Below are 23,383 nucleotides of genomic sequence, written 5' to 3' on the forward strand. Positions count from 1 at the left end.
TGTGGGGATGTACATGGCATGCACTGCCCCTATTGGTGGCAGCAGGAGCACCAGCAGGCAGTAAGTGCTAGTGCCCGATGCAGGTGCTGCCGCCCAGTGGTGCACAGTTCCAACCAGTGCTACATGTGGGTGCAAGAAGCACAGCCCTACTGGGCCACCTCTATTGTGTGGTGCTCCTCATGTGCACATGTAGCTCTCACACTCACATAGCATGGGACGGAAGCTCCACGCGCTGAAGATAGCTGCCTTTGAGGCTCCCTGCCATGCAGGTCCCACGACTTTGTCAAAAGAAGAGGGGAACCCTGTTTCCTGCTTCCCTGCGGAGTTCCAGGAACCTGTGTGGCAGGGGATGGGGAAGACAACTGGCTCAACTGTATGGAGCTTCCCTCCTGTGCCACATGAGTGCGAGACCTGTATTTGTACATGGGGAGTGCCACAAAATAGAGGCGGCTTGGCTGGGCTGCACTTCTTGCACCCATATGCAGCACTGGCTGGAGCCGTGTACCACTGGGTGCCAGTGCCTGCACTGGGCAGAAACACCTGACACCTGCTGGTGCTCCTGCTGCTGCCAATGGGAGCTATGTGCATTATGGGGAGAGGGTGTGGATCCCTCACACCCACACTCTACTTACCCAAGCTCCATGTTCCTGCAGCATCCTGGGCATGGGTTCCATGCTGCTGCCAGCCCCAGCCCCATGCTCCATGCTCCTGCTCAGCTGCAGCTTCTTCCTGCACCCACCCCATGCCCATATTTTGCTCACCCCTGGTATAAACAGACCCTTAGTTACCTAAAGCAGGCTGTCCAACTGGTGGCCCACAGCCCATATGCAGCCTCCAGTGGGTTAAAGTGCAGTCCCTGGCTTTCTGGTCTAAACACCACTCCCCAGTTTGCTCTGCTGCCAGGCCCCAAGACTCTGTTGTCAAGGGGGTGGCGCAGAGGGGCCTGGCTCACAGGGTGAGGAAGCCTAAGGCTGGAGGGCTCAGGTGAGCTGGTGACCTTACACAGCATCCACACTGTAGTTGCCCAACACATAGGTGGGGGACGGGTGGGGGAGATGGCTTGTTGCAGCATGTCCATGCAGCATGGAGGAGTGGAACTGTGTGGCATGTCCACATGGCATGTGGGGAAGTGGGGGTGCACGGCGTGTTGCAGCTCATCTATGCAGCAGAGGGAAGGGGCACTATATGGCTCATTGCAGCACATCCACACAACAAGGGGGTAGGAGTGTGGTCTGGCATGTTCATGGGAGGAGGGAGTGAAGAAAGCTTGTGGATTAATGGATTGAGTCAAGCACCTGATTCCCATTGAAATTTAGATCATCTTCTACTTTGACTATATTTACAGAACACTGTCAAAGAGCAGAGATGAAAATAAATTTGGAAACCAAACTATAGCAACTTTGGGTTTCTTATACAGTCCAGTATACTAGATCACTTTACAGTATAAGAAAAAATAATCTGGAATTTATATATTTTTGGCACTTTACACACTGATTACCTTTATACACAATAGCAACTATATATATAATACAATATATAAACTGTCTTCACTCAAGTACTGAAAAAGTCTTTTGGGCTAGAATCTCAAGTCAGCTTTACTCCAGACAGCAATAGTTTATAGAACCATAACATGCATACATATATTTGAAAGAGCCTAGACTTCTGCAAATATCCTCAGAAATGTAGAAATTGTTCATGCAACCTTTCATGAAAAATAAAATATTATGAATCAAAGCAAATTGAACTAATTGAAATGAAAAAGAGGCCACTCAATTTAATTACATGAATGGCCATGAATAATCACGTGCTATGTTGGGTCTAAGGATAATTACAGATTTTAAAGTAATGGAAAGCCCCACTTTAGTATAGCTGGAATAAAAAGAAAACCTAAAAAGAGTCAATTAAATTATCTAAAAATTCAGTGTTAAATCAAAGAAAATTCCAAGATGGTGCAAATATAATCTATTCTATTTTTTGTAACTAAAGAGGGCAAAAGGGTCAAGAAAAAAAAATAAATCATCCCAAAAAATATGTATAAAACAGTTTAGAGTTAGTTGTGGTGATGAGTGCAAAGAGAAGCCCCTTGAAATAAATAGAAACTGATGAAACCACAAAGCTCACATGTGGAGTTGAAGGTAACTGAGCTCCATTTGGAAGAAGTTTTGTGAACCCTAAGACAAATATAGAAAAGGGAAGTGAAGCAAGGGTTCTTTACTTATTTTCAGCAGTAACACAAACCTGATAGTGATACAAGTACAGACTGGAGAAGTTCAGTACAACAGACCCTAAAGGCAAAAAGAATTTTAATTATTTAAGTAATGTCACTCAGTGAGTCCATATTAAAAGGACATGATCATAATCTTACCACTCTACACTGCAGTGTCATGTCCATAGGTTCCATGGTCAATGCTCGTTTCTGACATTACTATATTTCAGGCTGACTCAATATTATTTTAAAACATCAACAATTGCTTATTGTTTGCAACACACCTGCCAAATCTAACATTATTTAGATTGATTTTTAAAAGTAATTTTAATCAGAATTCCACTATTTGGATAATGAATTTTGCAAAGTGTTTCAACGATCAGGAAGGCCAAGGCGGAGATGGAACTGGGACTAGCTACCTGGATCAAGGACAACAAGAAGTCCTTTTTTAAATAAACAGAGGGCAAAAAGAAGGTACTGGGAAACATGGGGCCCCTGCAAGACACAATAGGAAATCTGGTCACCACACCAGACGACAAAGCTAACCTATTTAACAACTTCTTTGCCTCCATTTTCCTGAGCAGGGACCGAATCAGCCCCGCCATTGGGACCACGCCAGGCCCCAGGGGAGCCGAACCTAGGCCAAGGGTCAGTAAGTATCTAGTCAGGGAACTTCTGGAGGGACTGGACGTATTTAAATCAGCTGGTCTAGATGATCTCCACCCCAGAGTGCTGAGGGAATTAGCTGAGGTCACTGAGGGACCCCTGGCATGGCTTTATGAGCACTTGTGGTGCTCTAGTATGGTGCCAGAGGACTGGAAGAGGGCCAACGTGGTTCCCATCTTCAAAAAAGGGAGGAAGGAGGACCCAGGAAACTATAGGCCAGTTAGTCTTACCTCGATCCTGGGTAAGATTTTTGAGAGAATTATTCTGGCACATGTCCACAAGGGGTCAGCGGGGGAGGTTATGCTTAGGGGCGACCAACACGGGTTCATTAGAGGCAGGTCCTGTCAGACCAACCTGGTGGACTTCTATGACCTGGTCACCAAATGCTTAGATGCAGGGATAGCAGTGGACGTAGTCTTTCTAGACTTTGGGAAGGCTTTCGACACTGTCTCTCACCCCATTCTCATTAAAAAACTGGGGGACTGTGGTGTCAACACCTACACAGTCAAATGGGTCGCCAACTGGCTGGAGGGCTGCACCCAGAGAGGGGTGGTGGATGGGTCATTTTCAACCTGGAGCGATGTGGGCAGTGGGGTTCTGCAGGGATCGGTCCGTGGGTCCACACTGTTCAACATCTTCATCAGTGACTTGGACGAGGGGGTAAAAAGCACCCTGTTCAAATTTGCTGATGACACTAAGATGTGGGGGGGATGTGGGCATGCTAGAAGAAAGGAATAGGCAACAATCAGACCTAGACAGGTTACAGGGGTGGGCGGATGAGAATAGGATGGGATTCAACACTGACAAGTGCAAGGTGATGCACCTGGGGAGGAAGAACCAGCACCATACCTGCGGGCTGGGGAACTCCCTTCTCATCAGTGCAGAGGCAGAAAAGGATCTTGGTGTCATCATTGATGCCAAGATGAACATGGGCCGGCAGTGTGGGGATGCAGTCAGGAAGGCCAACCATACCTTGTCATGCAACCACAGATGCATCTCAGGCAGGTCCAAGGAGGTGATACTCCCCCTCTATGTGACATTGGTTAGGCTGCAGTTGGAGTACCATGTTCAGTTCTGGACGCCGCACTTCAAGAGTGATGTGGACAACATGGAAAGGGTCCACAGGAGGGCCACTTGCATGATCGGGGGCAGCTGGGCAGGCCCTAATAGGAGAGGCTAAGGTACCTGAACCTGTTCAGCCTCCACAAGAGAAGGCTGATGGGGGATCTAGTGGCCTGTTACAAACTTGTCAGAGTGGACCAGCAGGCATTGGGGGGAGTCCCTGTTCCCCCGAGCACTACCAGGAGTGACTAGAAATAACAGTCACAAGCTGGCAGAGAGTAGATTCAGACTAGACATCAGGAGGTGCTACTTCACTGTCAGGGCGGCTAGGGTCTGGAACCACTTCCAAGCGAAGTTGTGCTTGCTCCTACCCTGGGGGTTTTTAAGACAAGGCTAGATGAACACCTTCTTGGGGTCATTTGACCCCAGTACTTTTTCCTGCCAGGGCAGTGGGTCGGACTTGATGATCTGCTCAGGTCCCTTCCGACCCTACTAACTATGAAACTATGAAACATTCAAAATCTCATTAATGTTTATCTGACACTTACTCATTCTAAATACAGCCATTTAACCCTGCTTCAGAGGACAGCACAGTAATTCTGAGTATTTGCTTGGTGGAAGTCTGTATTTGTGGTTTATATTGTATCAAAGGCAATAATCTTGATCTTAGTCCAAAAACCAAATACTATTCACATCTACTACCAAGATTTGTGATCTGATAGTACAACATTAATATTCAGCAAAGAGCTTATGCTAATAAAACCTGAGCTAATCCTGTTTTCTTGGAATTAAATGGCAAATTTCCACTCAAGAATAATGAGGAAATAAATTACAAAGTTCTGCTAAATTTACACAGATTCAAACTGATATGTCTTATTACTGTCTACTGTCATAATTTTTACAGAAATTTCATAGTATTTATGATTTTTCTTAAAGTTCCTGGAGTCATGATATTATGTGAGAATCTTACTTTCATTTCTTTGCGAGCCAATATTACCGTACATGCCCCTCAAAACTGGTAGTCCTCAAGATTGTAAAGAAAAGCTTGAAAAGATGTAGAAACAACATAAAAACAGATGGCAAAGGGAAAAAATAGCTCAATGTATTCCTTTTAGAAACTAATTTTCTCAAGCCAATCTGCTTATATTTTTGAGTTTGATGCATTTTTGAATGCCTGGGGTTGGCAATATTAGAATTTACGAAGCAATTTCTTGCCCTGGCCATGCATGTGCACATACATAGACATTGAACAGCTTACAGTGATCATACTTCTATGTGTGATTATGTTCTAAAAGTTTGGGGAGAGTTAGCAAAACAATTCTCTCATATATGACCACATTTAACACACTGATAAGTATCAAAACAATGTGCGGGTGCATGGGATGGAATTTCTGAACACTGAAAAAAGAATATGGAACAACATAGGGATTAGGCAAATGTCTCTGATTAATTTTCATTTTGATTATAAAATAAAAGGAAACTAAAGGGGAAAATAATGAAAGAGGGTAAGGCAAATAGTAAAATGACAAGCCTGGGGAGGCCTTTTACTTTTTTCCAGAAAATAATTCTCAGAATTATCATTTGTTCTATCTGATTAGCTAAAAACACATCAGCAGTATAGAGCAACTTAGTAATGACTTTAGCACGGAGCTTAGACACATTGTTAATCTAATATAATTGAATTTACGCTGAATGTTATTGTATGTATGCCCTCAAAATCAAAGAAAATTTTTACTATATTATTTTGCATGCACATTCACCTTGATGGACCTATCTCAAAATCTCATTTAGAAGGCATTTCCTCCATTTAGAACCTCATTTAGAAGGTATAGATTGCAACCTCAATGTAGTAGAGTGGTTTGTGCTACCAATAACTTTAAGAGCAATGCAATTTGGAGTTTTGTACTCCTGGTAGCAGTCACCCTTGGCAGCATGGCTGAGAGCAAGGTTTGCAGATTTAAAGCAATTAAAAAATGCATGGTCATCATGGGTGATGTCAGCCTTCCTGACATCTCATGGGAAGAGCATATGGCCAGATCTGCTCAGTCACAGATCTGATTTGCTTCCTTGCTTGCATTGATGACCTAATGCAAGAGGTCTATGGGCTGACTGGAGGAGAGGCACTGCTGGATCTGATTCTGGCCAAGGGAGATGACCTGGTGAGCAATCTGAGGATCAAGAGGAAGCTTGGTGACAGTGACCATGAACTGATCACTTTTTCTGTCCAACACAGGGCAGTAAATCTCTCAATAAAAGAGAAATCCTCAACTTTGGCAAGGCTGACTTTCACAAACCCAAGAGACTGGTCAGTCAGACACTAAGAGACCGTGGTCCCCTTAGAAAGGGGAGCCCACATGGAATGATTGTTCCTTAAGAACATAATCCTCAAAGCACAAGGAAAATCCATTCCATCCCACAGGAAATTCAGTCAGCAGGCTGGGAAACCCCCTTGGCTCAAAAGGGAACTTTTAGACCTCCTGAAACTAAGAAGAGCAGCCTACGCCAGACGGAAAATGGGAATCATCACCAAAGAGGACTACAGGACACTAGCCCTCACCTGTAGAGAGCAGACCAGAAAAGCCAAGGCAGAAACTGAACTCAAGCTACCAACAGGAATCAAGGACAACAAAAAGTTCTTCTTCAGATATGTGGGAAGTCAGAGAAAGAACAAAGGCAACATTGGACCGCTGCTAAATCCAATGGGGCAGCTGACATCTGATGCTCAGGAAAAGGCCAATCTCCTAAATGATTATTTTGCATTGGTTTTCCACCTGCCCAAGAGTGTACCTTGTTGGACAGGATACAAAGCATCCAGTGGGCAGGAGATGGGCTCACAATTGATGGAGATCAAGACAGGAAACACCTCAAGAGGCTCAGGATCCATAAGTCCACAGGCCTGGACAGAATGCACCTGAGAGTTATGAAGGAGCTGGCAGGCATCATAGCACTGTTTGTGGCAAAGATATTTGAGAACGCTTGGTGCTTGGGAAAGGTACCAGAAGAATGGAAAAGACCCATTGTGGTCCCAATCTTCAAGAAAGGAAAGAAGGAAGATCCAGGAAATTACAGGCCAATCAGTCTGACATCCATCCCTGGAAAGATCCTGGAGAAAATCATCAAGGGTTCCATCAGCAACAGGCTAATGAAAGGCAACTTCCTGTGTGCCAGCCATAATGGCTTTGTTGCTGGAAGGTCTGGCTTGTCCAACCTCATCTCCTTCTATGACCAGGTGATGCATTGCCTGCACAAGGGAGATGAGGTTGATGTCATATATCTGGATTTCAAGAAAGCCTTTGACTTGGTTTCCCATGATGCTATCATGATTAAGCCAGGGGACTGCAGCTTTGATCATCCTATGGTCTGATGGCTGGCTCTGGGGTTGGACCCAAAGAGTATTAGTTGATGGAAGTGAATCAACATGGCACAAGGAGACCAGTAGTATCCCTCAGGGCTCAGTACTCGCATCAGTACTTTTCAATATCTTCATTAATGATCTGGATTTGGGCATCAGATGAGGATTGCTAAAGTTTTCAGATGACACTAAACTATGGGGAAAGGGGGTCACACTGGAGGATAGGCTGGGGATACAGGCTGACTGGGACATAATTACAAGGTGGGTGGACCAAAACCTGATAGTGTTCAATGTAGAGAAGTGCAGGATGCTCTACCTTGGGAGGAAAAACCAGCATCATACTTATAGGCTGGGCAGTGCTATGCTCGCTAGCACCATGACTGAAAGAGACTTGGGGGTCCTGATTGACCACAATATGATGCTATCGCTGGCAAAGCAAACCAAACCCTGGCATGCATCCACTGGTGTATTTCAAGCCAAACCAAAGATGTTATCCTCCCAATCTACTTAGCCTTAGTGAGGCCATGGCTGGAGTACTATGTACAGTTTTCGGCCCCCCACTTCAGGAGGCACATGGATAAGATTGAGAGGGTCCAAAGGAAAGCCACCTGCATGATCAAAGGCCAAGAGAGCAAGCCTTACAAGGAAAGGCTGAGGGACATGGGACTCTTCAGCCTGGAGAAAAGAAGGCTCAGGGAGAACTTGGTGGCAGCTTATAAGTATCTAAGGGGGGCACACCAGGATCTAGAAGAACAGTTGTTTACAAGGGGTCCCCAAGGGATAACAACATCTAATGACCACAGACTTCTGGAAGGCTGATTTAGACTGGACATAAGGAAAAATTTCTTTATAGTCTGAGTGTCCAGGGTCTGGAACAGACCCCCCCCCACCCCCGAAAGGTGGTGCAAGCACCTACTCTGGACTCTTTCAAAAAGCGTTTGGATGCTTATCTTGCTGGGATCATTTGACCCCAGCAGACTTCCTGCCTAAGGAAGGTGGGCTGGACTCTATCTCAGGAGGTCCCTTGCAGCCCCTAATGTCTATGAATCTATGAATCAACCCATCCTCAGCAATTCCTGAAGAATGTTGATCATTTCCTCTATCTGGGTGGCCATCTTTCCCCAAAAATAAATCTAGATCATGATATTTGACACAGAACAATGCTGATTTAAGGTGTCTCCAAAATTGTGTTTTTAATGATCATGACATCAGGAACCAAAACCAAGTTTCTCATCTACTAGGGGTACACCGATAAAGATTTTCTTGGCCAATACCAATGGTCAATACCAGCCATATCAGCCAATACCAATCCGATAGCTGATTTACAGGAATGCAGCCAGGCAGCTTGGAAAGCAGTGTCTGACTGGTAAGTCTGTGGTGGCCAATGGGTGTGGGGGAGGAAAGGGGCATGGGCGGGCAGATCGAGGCCCCCATAGTGAGGGAGGGAGTGGGGCAGGGGCAGGAGATGCCCAGCCAGGGCAGTGAATGAGACCCCGGGAGCAGGATGAAGCCACAGGCAGCTCACCTGGGGGTTACAGGAAGTTGGGGAGTGGGGGTAGCTCCTCACCACTGTGCACACCCCCAGGGGAGACATGGGGCATGTGCCCCCCAGATTTGTGCCTGGGGCAAGAGCAGGCTGCCTGCTGCATGCCTGGGGCCAGGGGCTGTGCCAGTCTCTTCCTAGCAGAGGGGCTAGGCCAGGGCTGAGCTTAGAGCTGGCAGAAGTGGGGTGGGTGGCAGCGGCACTGGGAGGGTGGCTACAGGCAATTTTGGGATGGCTATAACCCACCCTGTAGCCACCCCTCTAGCGCTCACTTTGCCTCCTCCCATCCCAAGTGCATTCCCAGCCCAGTGACCCCCACTCCCCCACTCCTCCGGGAAGAGGCTTGTACAGCCCCTGGCCCTGAGCCCACAACAGGCAGTCCGCCCTCACCCCATGCACAAATCTAGGAGTTGCATATGCCTCCCCAAGGAGTGCACACCATGGCAGGGAGCTGCCCCCTCTAGCCCCCATACCCCCCCCAGATGTTTCACCCACAGCTCTGTCCCACTCCTGGGGTCACATTCACCACCCTGGCTGGGCAGTGCCTGTCCTTGCCCCTGCCCCTGCCCCTGCCCCTGCCCCACTCCCTCCCACACTGTAAGGGCCTCTTTCTGCCCCCCACAGCCCTTCCCTCCCCCATGCCCCTTCCCACCCACGCACATACTGACCAGATGCTGGTCTCTACACTGCTGGGCTGCATTCCTGGCTGTATTCATGTTGAGGCTCTGCTCATGCATGAGGCATTTTATTGGTGCTGATCTGATATGCCAGCAATATATTGGTGCACCTCTATCACCTACCAGCATGCTGTAACCCTTACCCTGTTGTACAGGTATGAAATGTGGATGACAAACTGAAAACACCTGAAAGCTTTGGAACATTTCCATCAGCAATGTCTTCAGAAAAACCTTGATGTCACAGGAAGGACAGAAGAAAAAATGCCAGGGTTCTGGCTCACGGAGACACCACCAGCACTGAAGCTATGCTTATATGCCTTCAGGTCAATTGGATGGGGCATGTCATAAGGATGCCAGACAACTGGCTCTCAGAACAGGTCCTATACTCCCAACTCACTTATGTTCACTTTTCTAGAGGTTGGCAAAAGAAGAGATTCGAAGATGCCTTGAAGGCCAATCTGAAGCAATGCAATATTAACATCAGTACTTGAGACCCTAATGGTGCTGTGGTGTATGACAAGGATCAATCAAGTAAACTCACTGCACCATGGAGGCATATAGATGAAAGCTGTGACCCAACAACACCGAGATCTACTCCTTCCTCCCAGAACTATTTCACATTTTTGGAAATGAACATGCAGGATCGGCCTCTTCATGCATCTACTGTTTCACTGATGGCTTTCATATTTACTGGAAGACTTTCATTCTCCTATCAAGGAACTTCCACTGCTGCCAATTTGAATTAATAAGCTACTCAAAGCTGTCAAGATTTTTAAAACTTTTGAAAGTTTAGATTGTTCAATTAAGACAGAGGTCTGGGATTACTTCTGCTTTAGCTACTGGAGGCTTTAAATATGTACTTGTGGGTGATTAGTGCCTATACTTTATAAATAGTAAGGCCCTGACCCTGCAAATGCTTAACTTTTGCAGGATGTTAAAAAGTGTTTACTTTTAAAAAGAACTATTCTTTAAAAAGAATACGTTTCAAAACAGGCAAGGTAGGCAGAAATATATCCAATTTATAAAGAAGAAAGTCAAGGAAGTAAAGCGGTGTGACCTGAATAAAACCACATTGGCATGCTAAACTACAGCCATTTATAATTTGAGAATATTTTAAAATCTGAGAATTCATCAGTTAAAACACAGCGGTAAGATCATTTAGATGCAGTCACTTACTATTAATGGTCTCTTGTGTAGTGCTGAAATGAAGAGAAACCTTAGCACTTTTTAGCCGTATTTGTCCCCAGCGTGTTACTGCCTGCAGTTCCACGTTGTAGTTGCTGTTGGGTTGGAGTCCCTCCAGGACCACATAATTTTGGGGCTATAACAGGAGAAAGTATATATACAGAACAGTTATAGGATTTCTGCAACTTTCACTCTTATTAAAAGCAGGCCTGTTGTCTTAGGCACACTATACTATTGGAAGGAGAAAGAATCATATAAAATTCAACAAAACTGAAACTTGCTTTTTTTCTTTGATTCTTTTACTTCATGTTTCCTATTATTTGGTCTTCGTGTTGCCATGTTGTTTTTAATGTGCTAAACTTTTTGATGTCTACAGAACTTTGGCCCCCTTTGGTAAATATAGGCATCAGCTGTTTATGCCAAGACTATTTTTTTTAAGTATAACAAGAATTTGGCCAATGAAGCTGAAACTGCATATTCCCTAGCTTCCGAACAGACTGTTAGCTAAGAAACAGGAAACTTTGTCTAGAGACAGTTAGTCTGAAAACAGATAGAACACATTTTGGTATATGGACCAATATTCTTTTACTTGTTTTGTCTGTTGCAAGAAGATTAACAAGGGCACTTTTTAATCTCAGCTCTAAAAAGAATAAGAAAAAATACAATTCTCCAGTGGCATTATGCAAAAGGCACATGAACTGGATTATCATGCTCCAGTTAATAATCCATAAAGTAAAGCAGTTCCTATGATCTGGAAAATCAGAGATACCGCTTCTTAAGAGTTCTTTGTACTTCTAAAAATATGTTTCTTGCACACATACCTGAACAAAAGTTTTACTCCATGATTTTACAGATTTCCCTCGCTTTATGCTGTACATGTGTTTCTGGAAAACTTTACAGTGTAACAAATAGGGATACCTTCCAAGACCTCAACTATACTGAGCTCAAGACCCATTTATACCACTTTTACAAGATACTTTTGGTACTCGCCAACAGCAGACAGTACACACAAGCACAAGGTGGTGGTGAATGTTTCATTGGTGTGAAGAGAGGGTGGTGAAGGATCTTCAGTGTCAGACTCCACATCACTGGTAGGAAGTACAGGACCAGGGAGAGGGGTAGGAGATAAGCTATCAGGATTCTTAGAAGCCATAATGGGGATGGCTACAGAAACTCGTGTTGAAGACAATGAGCGAGGAGCACAGATCCACACAGGAGACTATATTTTGGTGTGCATCACTCCCACAATGCACTGCACAAAGCAGCTGACTGCGGACTTCCACCACTCTGATCACATAAGAATGAATTTACCTCGCATATAACAAATTTTTGGTATAAAAAGGGTCATTTCGTAAGAGTGAATTCACACATACAGAACCCGCATAAAGCAAGGGAAACCTGTATGATGGATGTCTTCTTAAGTTATCTTTACATAACATAGATTTGTATAACACTAAAGGATCCAGCTAAACACAGGATTTCTTTTCCTTCTTGATTTAAAGGACATCTTCACATCTAGGAATCAGTGGTGTTACTGAGAAGGTGTGACCAGGGCAGCAGCCCCAGATGCCACCTTTATGAGGAGGTTCAAAAATAGACAACACTGCAGCAGTAGCTGATTGTGCAGCTGCGATCAGCACCAGGGAAACCAGTGTAACCATGCATATAATGACTGCCCTGGAAACAGATCAGCCCTGTATTAGTTCTGCTGGGAATTATAAGCCATATTACATATGATATGCTAGTACAGCTCCTATTAGTATATGTAATGGTATATGTATATGCAGTGTTTATTTTTTAGGGGCTTTAGAAGGAAGCATTCTTTGGAGATAGAAAGTTTGGGGTGGGTCATTATTAAACCTTCTAAAGCTACTTATTGTCATGTAAAACACAGATGGAGATAGCTGACCTCACAGTTAATGATGCCTCCCACCAGCAATTCCAACCACATTGGGAAGGGAGTAAATGATGTTTCAGGAACATTTCACTGGAGTCCCTGATTCATTGTCAGAGTGGAAGTTAGAGTAGCAGATGGCCTACTCTTTCCCCAAAGTACAGGGGTTCAAGAGTGAGCAAGTTTGAAGCATATCCTTGCAACCACTGTACTCCACTATATATACTATGCACTATATATACTAATTCAGACTTGGGGCCCAATTCTACTGACTTTTATAGCGGTACATATTAGAGAAGAGCCTGCTTTGCAATATTTTATGGTTTTCTATTTCTATTAAAAATCTATTGTAAAAATAAAATAGAGTGTGTCTAAAACGATCAGAACAGATGTACTGGTTTAATAATAAAAAAACTGATTGTATATCACTCCAGACATTTATATTAATTTGCTTCTAAGGAAATATTTCAGCTCCGTTATACAGTAAGTTTATTTTATTATCTTGGACCTAGACCATCAGAAATTTCTCTGATTTGTGAAAGATCAGTTCCAAAGATCAAATGTTATAATAAAAGAATTGTGCTAGAGATAACATTTCTTGCTTTCTGAGTAAAACACGCATTGTATCATTTCAAGGCTTCCAGTAAAATAACACTTATTTTAGAGGACAAATGTTGTTTTCTAATGTTTACATCTACAATAGGTTCCCATTTATCTCTTATGTTGACACTTAAATATTTTTCTTTTGTTTCTACTGACTTGAAATTTTTTTTCAATATACATTTGCTCCTCTTTTTGACTTCATTGGGCATACATGGAAAAATGACAGACTTGCGGGGAAGGAAAATCATGGCTATAAATTACAAGTAATTTTATAAACTGAATTTATAAATTATACACTTTTCCATCTTTGAAAATAATAAGATCTGTTTTAGACCAAAATATATATTTAATATTTAATGTATAACTGAATAGGTGGTTTTGTGCCTCAATTTCATTTTTCCTCCTTACCCCATCAGTAATCTTCCTTCTCTTCTTTTTAGCTGGGATCACAAATTTGCTATATGTCCAGCTCCAGAAGACTTTATAGTGGTGCACTGGGATATCAGGCTCTTCTGGGAGATCCCAAGCAATCTTTACATTTACACTTCCATCACTGTTTGTAGTGATGTTTTCAATTCTGATATTAGATGGGGCTGGTGGAGCAGATGGGTCTGAAATTTAAAAAGAAAACACAACACAATACTGAGTAAATATGACCTTCCTAAGTAACTATTCTCATGATTTAACAAACGTCAGATATTATTATCAGTATTAGTTGATTTTTTTAAGCATCGTAGATGTTTAATCAAATTTGTAATTGTACTATTTCAGATACATTTGAGAATAGAAACTCTTTTCAATTGTAAATAATGGGATTGGGTCTAGGGGTGCCATTATTCTCAAAGTCTTGCTGGACATATACTATAGAAGTCAATAAAATATATTCAACTCTTGTTTTTATTTCTGGCTACAATACATTAGTAAGAGTGCACATAAAACAATTTTATTTTTAGACCATATATAAAACATATTAAAACAAATATAAAACAAAAGATATTAATCTTCTTTCAAGAAATAAAGAGTAGGAATACTGAATAATTCTGTCCAGGGTCACAAGAGAATTTCTAGGAGATAAGATTTATGAGCACTTCTATTTATGCGTCCATCTTTCCAAATGTTCATATTGGTGTCCATCACCACAGAATTTGTGCACGTCCCCAGAATAAAAACAACAAGAATATTACTGTCTTCTATCCCTGATGACTATAGGAGGCCAAATCCTGGAAAGATAGTAATACTTTATATAAACATTCTTTTGTTCTTTGTCTTTAAATCAGTCTCTAATCCCTTACATCATACAAAGTCTATTATTTAAGTTTTGCTAAACAGTATCTGGGACAAAAATCCTGCACTGGACCACTGGTACCTGTGGATTCCTATGCAACCTCCATTGACAGCTAAATATTCAGAGCATTTTTAGTATCACCAGCAGCCCACTTTATGCAAAATTCTCAGAGAGTGTTCTGTTACAGGGCTGTACAACTTCTAAGTAGCTGGGGGCTGCACCCACAGCACCATGCCATGTGGCGACCTCCCCACCCCAAATAGTGGCTGCATTACACTGTGTACTTCTTCTTCCCACTGCATCATGCTACATGGACATTCCACCTGCCCACACTGCACTGTGATCTGAACCCCATTCACAGTATTGCAGCTGTGGGTTCCCCCAACACTGTGTATTGGTGTCCCTGCTCTTCCCTGTGCCTTGGGCAGGGCAAGAAGCAGAACATGGGTGGGGGGGAACTGACAAGAGACCTCAGTGGCTGCTGCAGCAAAAGCAATAGGGGAAAGTAGCAGTGGGGTGGGAACCCGGTTAGACTAGCCTGCAAAGATTGAATCAATTCAGGCTCCGGCTTTTTAAATGTCTGTCCCTATCCTTGGGGGCCCCATGTAGCTTGTAGGCCAGTAGCTGGACAGCTTTGCTTAACCCATGGGCCAAATCTGGTCTCTGGAGCTCTCTCTGAGTCCATAGTTAGGCCTGTGGGCTGTGGCCCTGAATGCTCAGTCACATGCACAGGGAAGCTTGCAGTTCAATCCTTATGCATGGGAGTGGTGCAGAGCACCTGAGAAACAAGGAATACAACTGAAACAAGGAGCATTAGACCAGAAAGAGAAAGAGACCTCATTGCTCAGTGGTCAGGCCACTCACCTGCTATTTGAGAGACATTAGTGTCAGGTTCTACTTCTGTAAATTTACTTGTTTATATGAAGTAGTGCTATTCAAACAGAAGGAACTTAAGAGAGACTGTTTCCCCTTCCAAATACTGTATTTACTCAAATACAAGACAAGGGTTTTTCCCCCATTCAGTACTTTCACATACAAAGAAAAACCTAATTAAGTATACTGTCTTTCATTAAATTGCTGCCAAAAGTAGCATGTGCTCAGTAATGAAAAGCCATTATGACTAAATATATGCAAACTACACTGAGCATGACTATAAAACATATGGGCCATATTGGGCAAACATGCTGATGGGAACATACCAAAAGGACAGTTTAATGTAGCTCACGTAAGTAAGATATGTAGTAGTTCCCACTGTATTCAATTCCCCACAGAACTGACTCTTCTTTCACTCATGGTAAGCCACTACACTGCATCTATTTAAATTTCCTTTTCACTCCCACAGCTGAAATGAGCCCTTCTTTCCCATTTCACATTATTCTTGTTTTTTTTTTACTAGCCTTAAATATCTGGTAAGCATCATCAAATTGAGCTCCAAACAGTTTACCCAGAATCCCTCTGTTGCCCCTTCTCTCAATCTGTCACATATGTGGGCATGGCAAAACTCAATTTAAAAAAAAATTGAAAATCAATGTTTATTTTTAAGCATTTATTTTGATTATTAGCAATTGAAATTCTTAGGATTGTATGAAATTAGGTATGTTTTTTTCTGTTTTTATTGATTTAAATTTCAGGATTACACAAAATTAGGGATGGGAGGAGACAATTTAGTAATATAAAAAGTAAATATCCATAAATCAATGAACCATACTTTTATGCAAGCAGACAGTAGCCATCCTCATTCACAAAAAAGTATTTCCTAGAATTCAGAACAGCACCAAAGAGCTCCAAAGGAGTTCAGAACACACATACACAGCCACATCCCTCCCCCCCGCCACACACACACAAAATGGCTGCTGCAGGAACAGTCCCTGTGCTGGTAAGAATGTGTTGGGAGGGGGGGCTAAAGGGGCAGGGATGGTAGTAGCAGGAAGCCCAGAAGCTTGGTGCTGCTGGCTGCTCTCTCTGCCCAAGTACCAGCCAAGGTCTGACCGCTCCCATAAGTTCCTAGCCGAGTTACAGGACATCCATATAACCCAGGAGGTGCATAGTCTCACCAGGGGACTTGGTGGACTTGGTCCTGGCCACAGGCAATGACCTGGTGAGCGGACTGCAGGTGCTCGACTACCTCGGCGATAGCAATCATCACCAACTGGAATTCACCATCCAGCGCAGGGTGTCAAAGGCCTGGAGCAAGGCAGCAGCCCTGGACTTCAGGAGGGTGAATTTCAATGAGGTAAGGAGACTAGTCGGGGAGGCACTGAGGTTCCGGAGGGGAGGGGAGTTGGGAGTCCAAGAAGAGTGGTTGTTCCTTAAGGAGACAATCCTCCAAGCCCAAAGGGTGACAATCCCAACGTGGATCAAAGGAGGCAAGAGTGCTCAAAAGCCCCCATAGCTCACCAAAACCATCCACAAACGTCTCATGGCTAAAAAGGAGGTGTACACCCAATGGAAGGGAGGGGCCATCACCAGGGAGGATTATACCTCCTTGCCTCAAGATTGTAGGGGGGCTGTTAGGAAGGCTAAGGCAGAGATGGAACTGGGACTACTGACCCGGATCAAGGATAACAGGAAGTCCTTTTTTAAATACATAGAGGGTAAAAAGAAGCTACTGGGTAACATGGGGCCCCTGCAGGACACACTAGGAAAACCGGTGGTCACACCAGATGATAAAGCTAATTTCTTTAATAATTTCTTTTCCTCCATATTTCTGAGCAGGGACCAAGTCATCCCCCCCCACCGGGATCCCCGACCATCCCAGGGGAGGCACAGCCAGGCCCAGGGTCAGTGAGGACCTAGTCAGGGAACTTCTGGTGGGACTAGATGTGTTCAAATCAGCAGGTCCTGACAATCTCCACCCCAGAGTGCTGAAGGAATTATCAGAGGTCATTACAGGACCCTGGCACAGCTTTACAAGCACTCATGGTGCTCTGGCAAGGTGCCAGAGGACTGGAAAAGGGCCAATGTGGTCCCCATTTTCAAAAAAGGGAGGAAAGAGGACCCAGGAAACTAAAGACCAGTTAGTCTTACCTCGGTCCTGGGTAAGCTTTTGAGAGAATTATTCTGGTGTATGTCCGTGGGGGGCCAGCAGGGGAGTGTATACTTAGGGGCAAACAACACGGGTTCATTAGAGGCAGGTCCTGTCAGACCAAACTGGTGGCCTTCTATGACCAGGTCACAAAATCCCGGGCATGCTAGAAGGGAGGAATAGGCTGCAATCAGACTTAGACAGGTTACAGGGTTGGGCAGATGAGAACAGGATGGGTTTCAATACTGACAAGTGCAAGATATTGCACCCAGGGAGGAAGAACTACAGGCTGGGGAACTCTCTTTTCATCAGCACAGAGGCAGAAAAGGATCTTGGAGTCATTATTGACTCCAAGATGAATATGGGCCAACAATGTGGGGACGCATTCAGGAAGGCTAACCGCACCTTGTCATGCATCACAAGCAGGTCCAAGGAGGTGATCCTCCCCCTCTGTGCGATATTGGTCAGGCCCCAGTTGGAGTACTGCATCCAGTTCTGAGTGCCACACTTCAGGAGGGATGTGGTCAGCATTGAGAGGGTCCAAAGGAGGGCCACTTGCATGATTGGGGGCAGCAAGGCAGGCCCTATGAAGGGAGGCAATGGGACCTGAACCTGTTCAGCCTCCACAAGGGAAGGCTGAGAGGGGATCTGGTGGCCATCTACAAACTGACCAAGGGGGACCAGCAGGCAATGGCAGAGTCCCTGTTCCCCCAAGCACTACTGGGAGTACCGAGGAATAACGGCCATAAGTTGATGGAGACTAGATTCAGGCTAGACATCAGGAGGCACTACTTCATGGTCAGGGTGGCTAGGATCTGGAACCAACTTCCAAGGGAAGTGGTGCTTGCTCCTACCCTGGGGGTCTTCAAAAGGAGGCTAGATAGATACCTATCTGGGGTTGTTTGACCCCAGCATTTTTTCCTGCCCATGTCAGGGGCTCAGACTTGATGATCTGCTCAGGTCCCTTCTGACCCTACCAACTATGAAACTATGAAGGCAGGGGCCAAACTCCAGTGAAGCCTGGTCCAGCCTCCAGGGAAATTTTGCCCCTGGCCCAATCATGCAGGGGCTGCGGTAGGCTGGGCTCCATAGGAATTTGGCTCCTGTCCCAACTCAGATCTGAGCAGAGTGAGCAGCTGGTGGCAGCAGGTGCCTGGGCTACAAGCCCTGACCCTCAAATCCCTCCTCCCAGTATAGCCTTACCAATACAGCCCTGGCTCCTGCACAGGGTGCCATGTGTGGGTGTGGGAGTGTGGGTGAGCATGTGTGTGAGAGCATGTATGTGTGGGTGTATATATGTGCATGTGCACAGTACCTCCTGCCTCTGATTTCCTTACATTCATTCTGAATTATTTCTTTACACATCCTTTATGTAAATTTCAGTGATTACCAACGGAAATATTTTTTTCATCTGTCTGTGAGTGTCAAGTGAAATTGATGCTTATCAATGTCAGTTGATAAAAAAAATCAAATCTTGCCAAGTTTACACACATACTTAGCGTGGTCCCACACTCCAAGAGATGGAGTTGGACCAGTTTTTGCCCTGTGTCTCATCTGCATATACATTTTTGGTTGATCCCAGGACTCATGACAAGAACAGACAGTGCCGGTCATGAGTGGGTGACCAATTAGCACATGGATTCTTTGTTGGGGTATCTGAAGTACATACATACTGAGCACAGCTGAGCTGTGGAATCACCATTGTTTCAAATGCTGTTGACTCTGCTGGGGTCTAGTCCAATAAACTGTGTAGCAAATCATGAGTCTTTTGGCTTTGGACTAATATATCATGCACCGTTCACACTATATATGAGCAGTTCACACTATATATAAGTAGGTGCAAAAGTGCTGCCTTAACATGTGTTTATGGAGTACCTGTTTCAGAACTTGTAGCAGTTTGAAAAAAAAAGGAAAAATACATTAATTCTGAATTAACGAAATCTACACGTACTATATGAAAATTATTACAGGTATGTTTATTCCAAGGTTAGTGTTTTCTAATTTGCCCCGCAATTCCATATGCTAAAGGAGAGCTGGGTCTGATAATAAGAAGGGAGACAAGAGACTGCAGGGGGAAGAAGTTGGGGGTGCAGAAGGCAAAGGTACTGATCCCCCAGATTTATTTTACCAGGTGAGGGAGGGCGAGAAATTCAAGGCAAACCTCCAATAATTAGATTCTATACCTGGGAAATAATAATGAATTTATAAATTTTCCATATACAGAAACTAAGTACTGGGGGGTCATCTTATATTCAAATTAGAATAGTACTCATAAGCAGGGATTCTGGTTTTCTGTGATGTAAAGAAATCCCCAATTTTCAGGTTAAAAAAAGTAACTCAAAACCCACATTTTTCCATGATCAAAATGAAACACCACTATATATATATATCTTTGTATTAGTGGTGTTGCATTTTAATCACAGAAAATGTTTTTTTACTGTAGGCTTATAGCCCAACACAGTACTAAAACAGTATAGAAACCTAAAAAAAAAAAGTTTAGCTCCATGATAAATAATTGCAAATCTTTTGTTTCATGAAGTTTAAAAGGCTAAGATAACATATTTGCTTGTGGCTAAGGCACATTGCTAATTGTAACAAAGAAAAAAACTAATGTGGTTGAAAAGAATCATTTTGTACACGAACTGTAAGCCAAATGAACAATCAACTTCTTACCAGACAAAAAGCTGGAGGTGTGTTGAAGGGACACCAGACATTCATTTACTGCATGATTCACCTGAATGTTTTTATAATGGTAAATGAGCTGTTAAATGAGCTTTCCAGGCACACAAAGTTCATCAGATAATCCCCATGATAAATGGTCTCACTGAAAAATTCCATCATTTGGGATGCAAACTGACACAGCTACAATTAAAGATTAGCAGATGAAAAATAACAAATGGCTTCTTAATGTGTCCTAAAAGAAACCCCCATTAAATAATAATTGCTGTTCCTGTTTCCTCACACATTCCATTCAATTTCATTTTTGGTCATAAAACTTGGATTCTGGCAAATCAAACTGATTTTGCCCAGTAACAAGACTTAACTCACTTCTTCACACTTGCTCAAAATCTTTCTGCCGTTTTTTTTTTGGAACCACTTTCCTCCCCCCCACCTTCCCACCCCCTCTGAAGTGCTGCTCATAGTGTCACTTGCTTAAATGTGAAAGAAGTTGCCTTTCTTCTTAAATATATCATTTATCTAGCTACATATAGCAAAGGAACAACTATGTGTGATGTATTTCCTTAATGCCTTGGACTGTACTCTAATAAAATGTTTCTACATTTGTTAACCTAAGTCTATAAATAACAGCTATCATATCACCAGAAAAAATTACAAAATACATTTTGTTTCATAATTCAGGCACCATGGGCAAAATACTGCAATCTTTGTTAAACATTCATTTTAGGAACTATGTTTTGGGTATGTAGCTTCTATTTTGTACATTGTATTACAGTCTTAAAAATCCATCAGCATGAGTGTAGCATTATTGTACTACCTTTGATGGCTAAGGCATGAGTGAATTATTCAGGTCATCACAAAGGACAGTCACACAACACCATTATGTATATGAGAAATGTGACTGGAAATTTGTTTTAGAGAGTTTGCCTTTACAAGTGAAAGGAAGGATACTAAAAATATGTAGAGACTACTTGTCATGTTCCTTCATCTGGAAAGAAAGACTGGTTTCATTTTCATAGTATCACAGTAGATGAGTCACAGGGAGCCTATAAAAAACTTCTAAAAGTGAACTGAAAAAGCTTTTCTAGACATATCAATGTCACAGCATTGAAATCTGTTATCTCTGGCTTTTTCAGAGCTAGCCTGTGTATCCCTTTGGGAGGCTGGAAATCTTCCTTTCCTTGTAAAACTTGTACTTCTGGTTGTGCAGGGCTGAAAGATATTAGATATTTTTTTGTGTATAGAAACATGATCAATGGCTCAGAACAAAACTTTCATATGCTGTCCTAATATACCAGTAACTTGGCTTGTATGCTACATCCCAATTTTTCATCTCCTCAGTAAAGCTTGGGGGGGGAGCACTAGAAAAAATTGTGTTGACTTCAGTTAGTTGATTTCAGTTAGTATTTCATCAGTGATATTTTTATAAATTGCACCATGTTCATGGATGGTTACTTTAAGCAGCACTTACTCTGGGCATGCCAGAAACAAACAGTCTAGTTGGAAAAGTGTCTTATATGATGAAAATAGTTAGAAAGAGACAAAATGCTGAATGGAATATGTATGTCCAAAGTAGGGATTATTTTGCTAACAGTGGAACATCAGCAACATTCTTCAGTGTTCAATGCAAAACTCATTTAGCCTACTTTTTCAAGGGGGCTTTTAATCCAAGGCTGAGAAGCCAATGGTAGCAAAATCAGCGCCCTTTTTTTTCAGTTTTTGTATCTTTTTAAAATCTTTGTAAAAGGTCGCTGTAAATGAATCCTGTTCTTATTTTAGCTTAAAACAGAACAGGACTATTTGGAGGGAAGATTCTACATTTGAGGGGAGGAAGAGGAAACATTCTGAAAGGGTGATTTCAAGAAAAAAAGCACTGTTTGAATTTTGTAAGATGACATTAACAGGTTGGTCAAAGATACATGATAAATTAACTGGCATGTTTTGTAATATGAATACAATTATATCCATCTGTGAATATACCTACAATAAAATATTGCCTACAATTGACTACTTTATTACACATAACAGCAGATTTCTAGCTCCTGTAAATTGTCATCATTCCATCGAAATCACCTGAGCCACAGAACTACATCAGATGAGGACTTACTCCATGTTACCTATAGCTAAATTATCTTTCTTTTGTCTAATGTTTTTACACATAGCAATGTCAGTATCTAATTTATTTATGGGCATATTAAACAATACAACTGACAAAGCTAACACTATGCAAAAACAAAATTGGGAATCTCCTCCTTTTCCATGATTTAAAATGTTTTGGTTTCACATATAAAAGTGATAAGCAAGAATGAATAAGGTAGGACAAACAAAAATCAGACTTCTGTTTTCCTTTGTATACCTAACTGGCGGTTTTTTAGCTGTATACCTGGGTACTTACCTCTGTGCTATGGATAAGTAAATGTATACACCTAAACAGAGCATGTACAGTCAGCTGTGCACTGGTGGATGCATTACAGTACCAAAGAGTAGAGGAAGCAAGGGAGGAACCTTTGACATTGCAGCACTTTAATGCTGTCGGTGTTTGCATGCTTTGGCAGCATACTACTCATTACTTCCAGCTACTGTAGTAAATTTGGCAGTGTAATGTGCCTCAAATGACTTGAGGTGCAGCAAACCAAAACTCTTCTGAGGAGTTTTAGTTTGCTGCCCCTACAGCTGCGGAGTGAAGTGCAGCTCCGTGGCTCTGCAGGAATGCCTGCAGACAGCCTGATAGCAGCCTGGGAAAGCAGGCTCTGCTCAAGAAAAGCAGTGAGCCTGATCTTTTTTTTTTCCACCCCTGGAGCCTGCCTGCTTGCCTGAGCTGCACAGAGGCCCGGTGCTTCCCTCCACAACTGCAGTTCTCCCTGAGACCAACAGAGCCGGGTGCCTGTGAGCAGATGCCACCGGGGGGAGTGGAACGCCACTACTACGGAGGGAAGCACCATTTCCCCCCAACAGCCCAGGGACTACTCCACTGGCCAGTAGCTCCCCCTCCCTTCCCCACCACCGGAAAGGCAATTAAGTTGGCTGTGTGCATGATGGGGGGTGGGGAGGGGAAGGTGTTAATCAGCCCTAAATTGAAGCGGTATTTTTAAAAACCCACAGCTTCAATTTAGGGTCCCCGTTTCATTTACACATGCCCCTAGGTCCTTACCTAAAATCTCTCTGACTCCCCAGCACAGCATAAACCCTCTCTCCAGCACTCTTTT

The 23,383-nt window shown here is 43.2% G+C and overlaps 1 protein-coding gene across 1 annotated transcript in view; it reads right to left on the reverse strand.

The window, feature by feature from the left end:
- The window catches only part of ANOS1 (anosmin 1), a 210,786-nt gene that overhangs the window by 53,201 nt on the left and 134,202 nt on the right, over positions 1–23,383 (reverse strand). Inside the window, exons 6-7 of the mRNA XM_019524957.1 lie at positions 13,597–13,799; positions 10,683–10,827 (exon numbers count right to left, since the gene is read on the reverse strand). Of these exons, the coding sequence (XP_019380502.1) occupies positions 10,683–10,827; positions 13,597–13,799 (348 nt within the window). The remainder of the gene's footprint in view (positions 1–10,682; positions 10,828–13,596; positions 13,800–23,383) is intronic.

The sequence above is a fragment of the Gavialis gangeticus genome, unplaced genomic scaffold (assembly GCF_001723915.1).
Source record: "Gavialis gangeticus isolate Ggan-Ray unplaced genomic scaffold, GavGan_comp1, whole genome shotgun sequence".
Lineage (NCBI taxonomy): Eukaryota > Metazoa > Chordata > Crocodylia > Gavialidae > Gavialis > Gavialis gangeticus.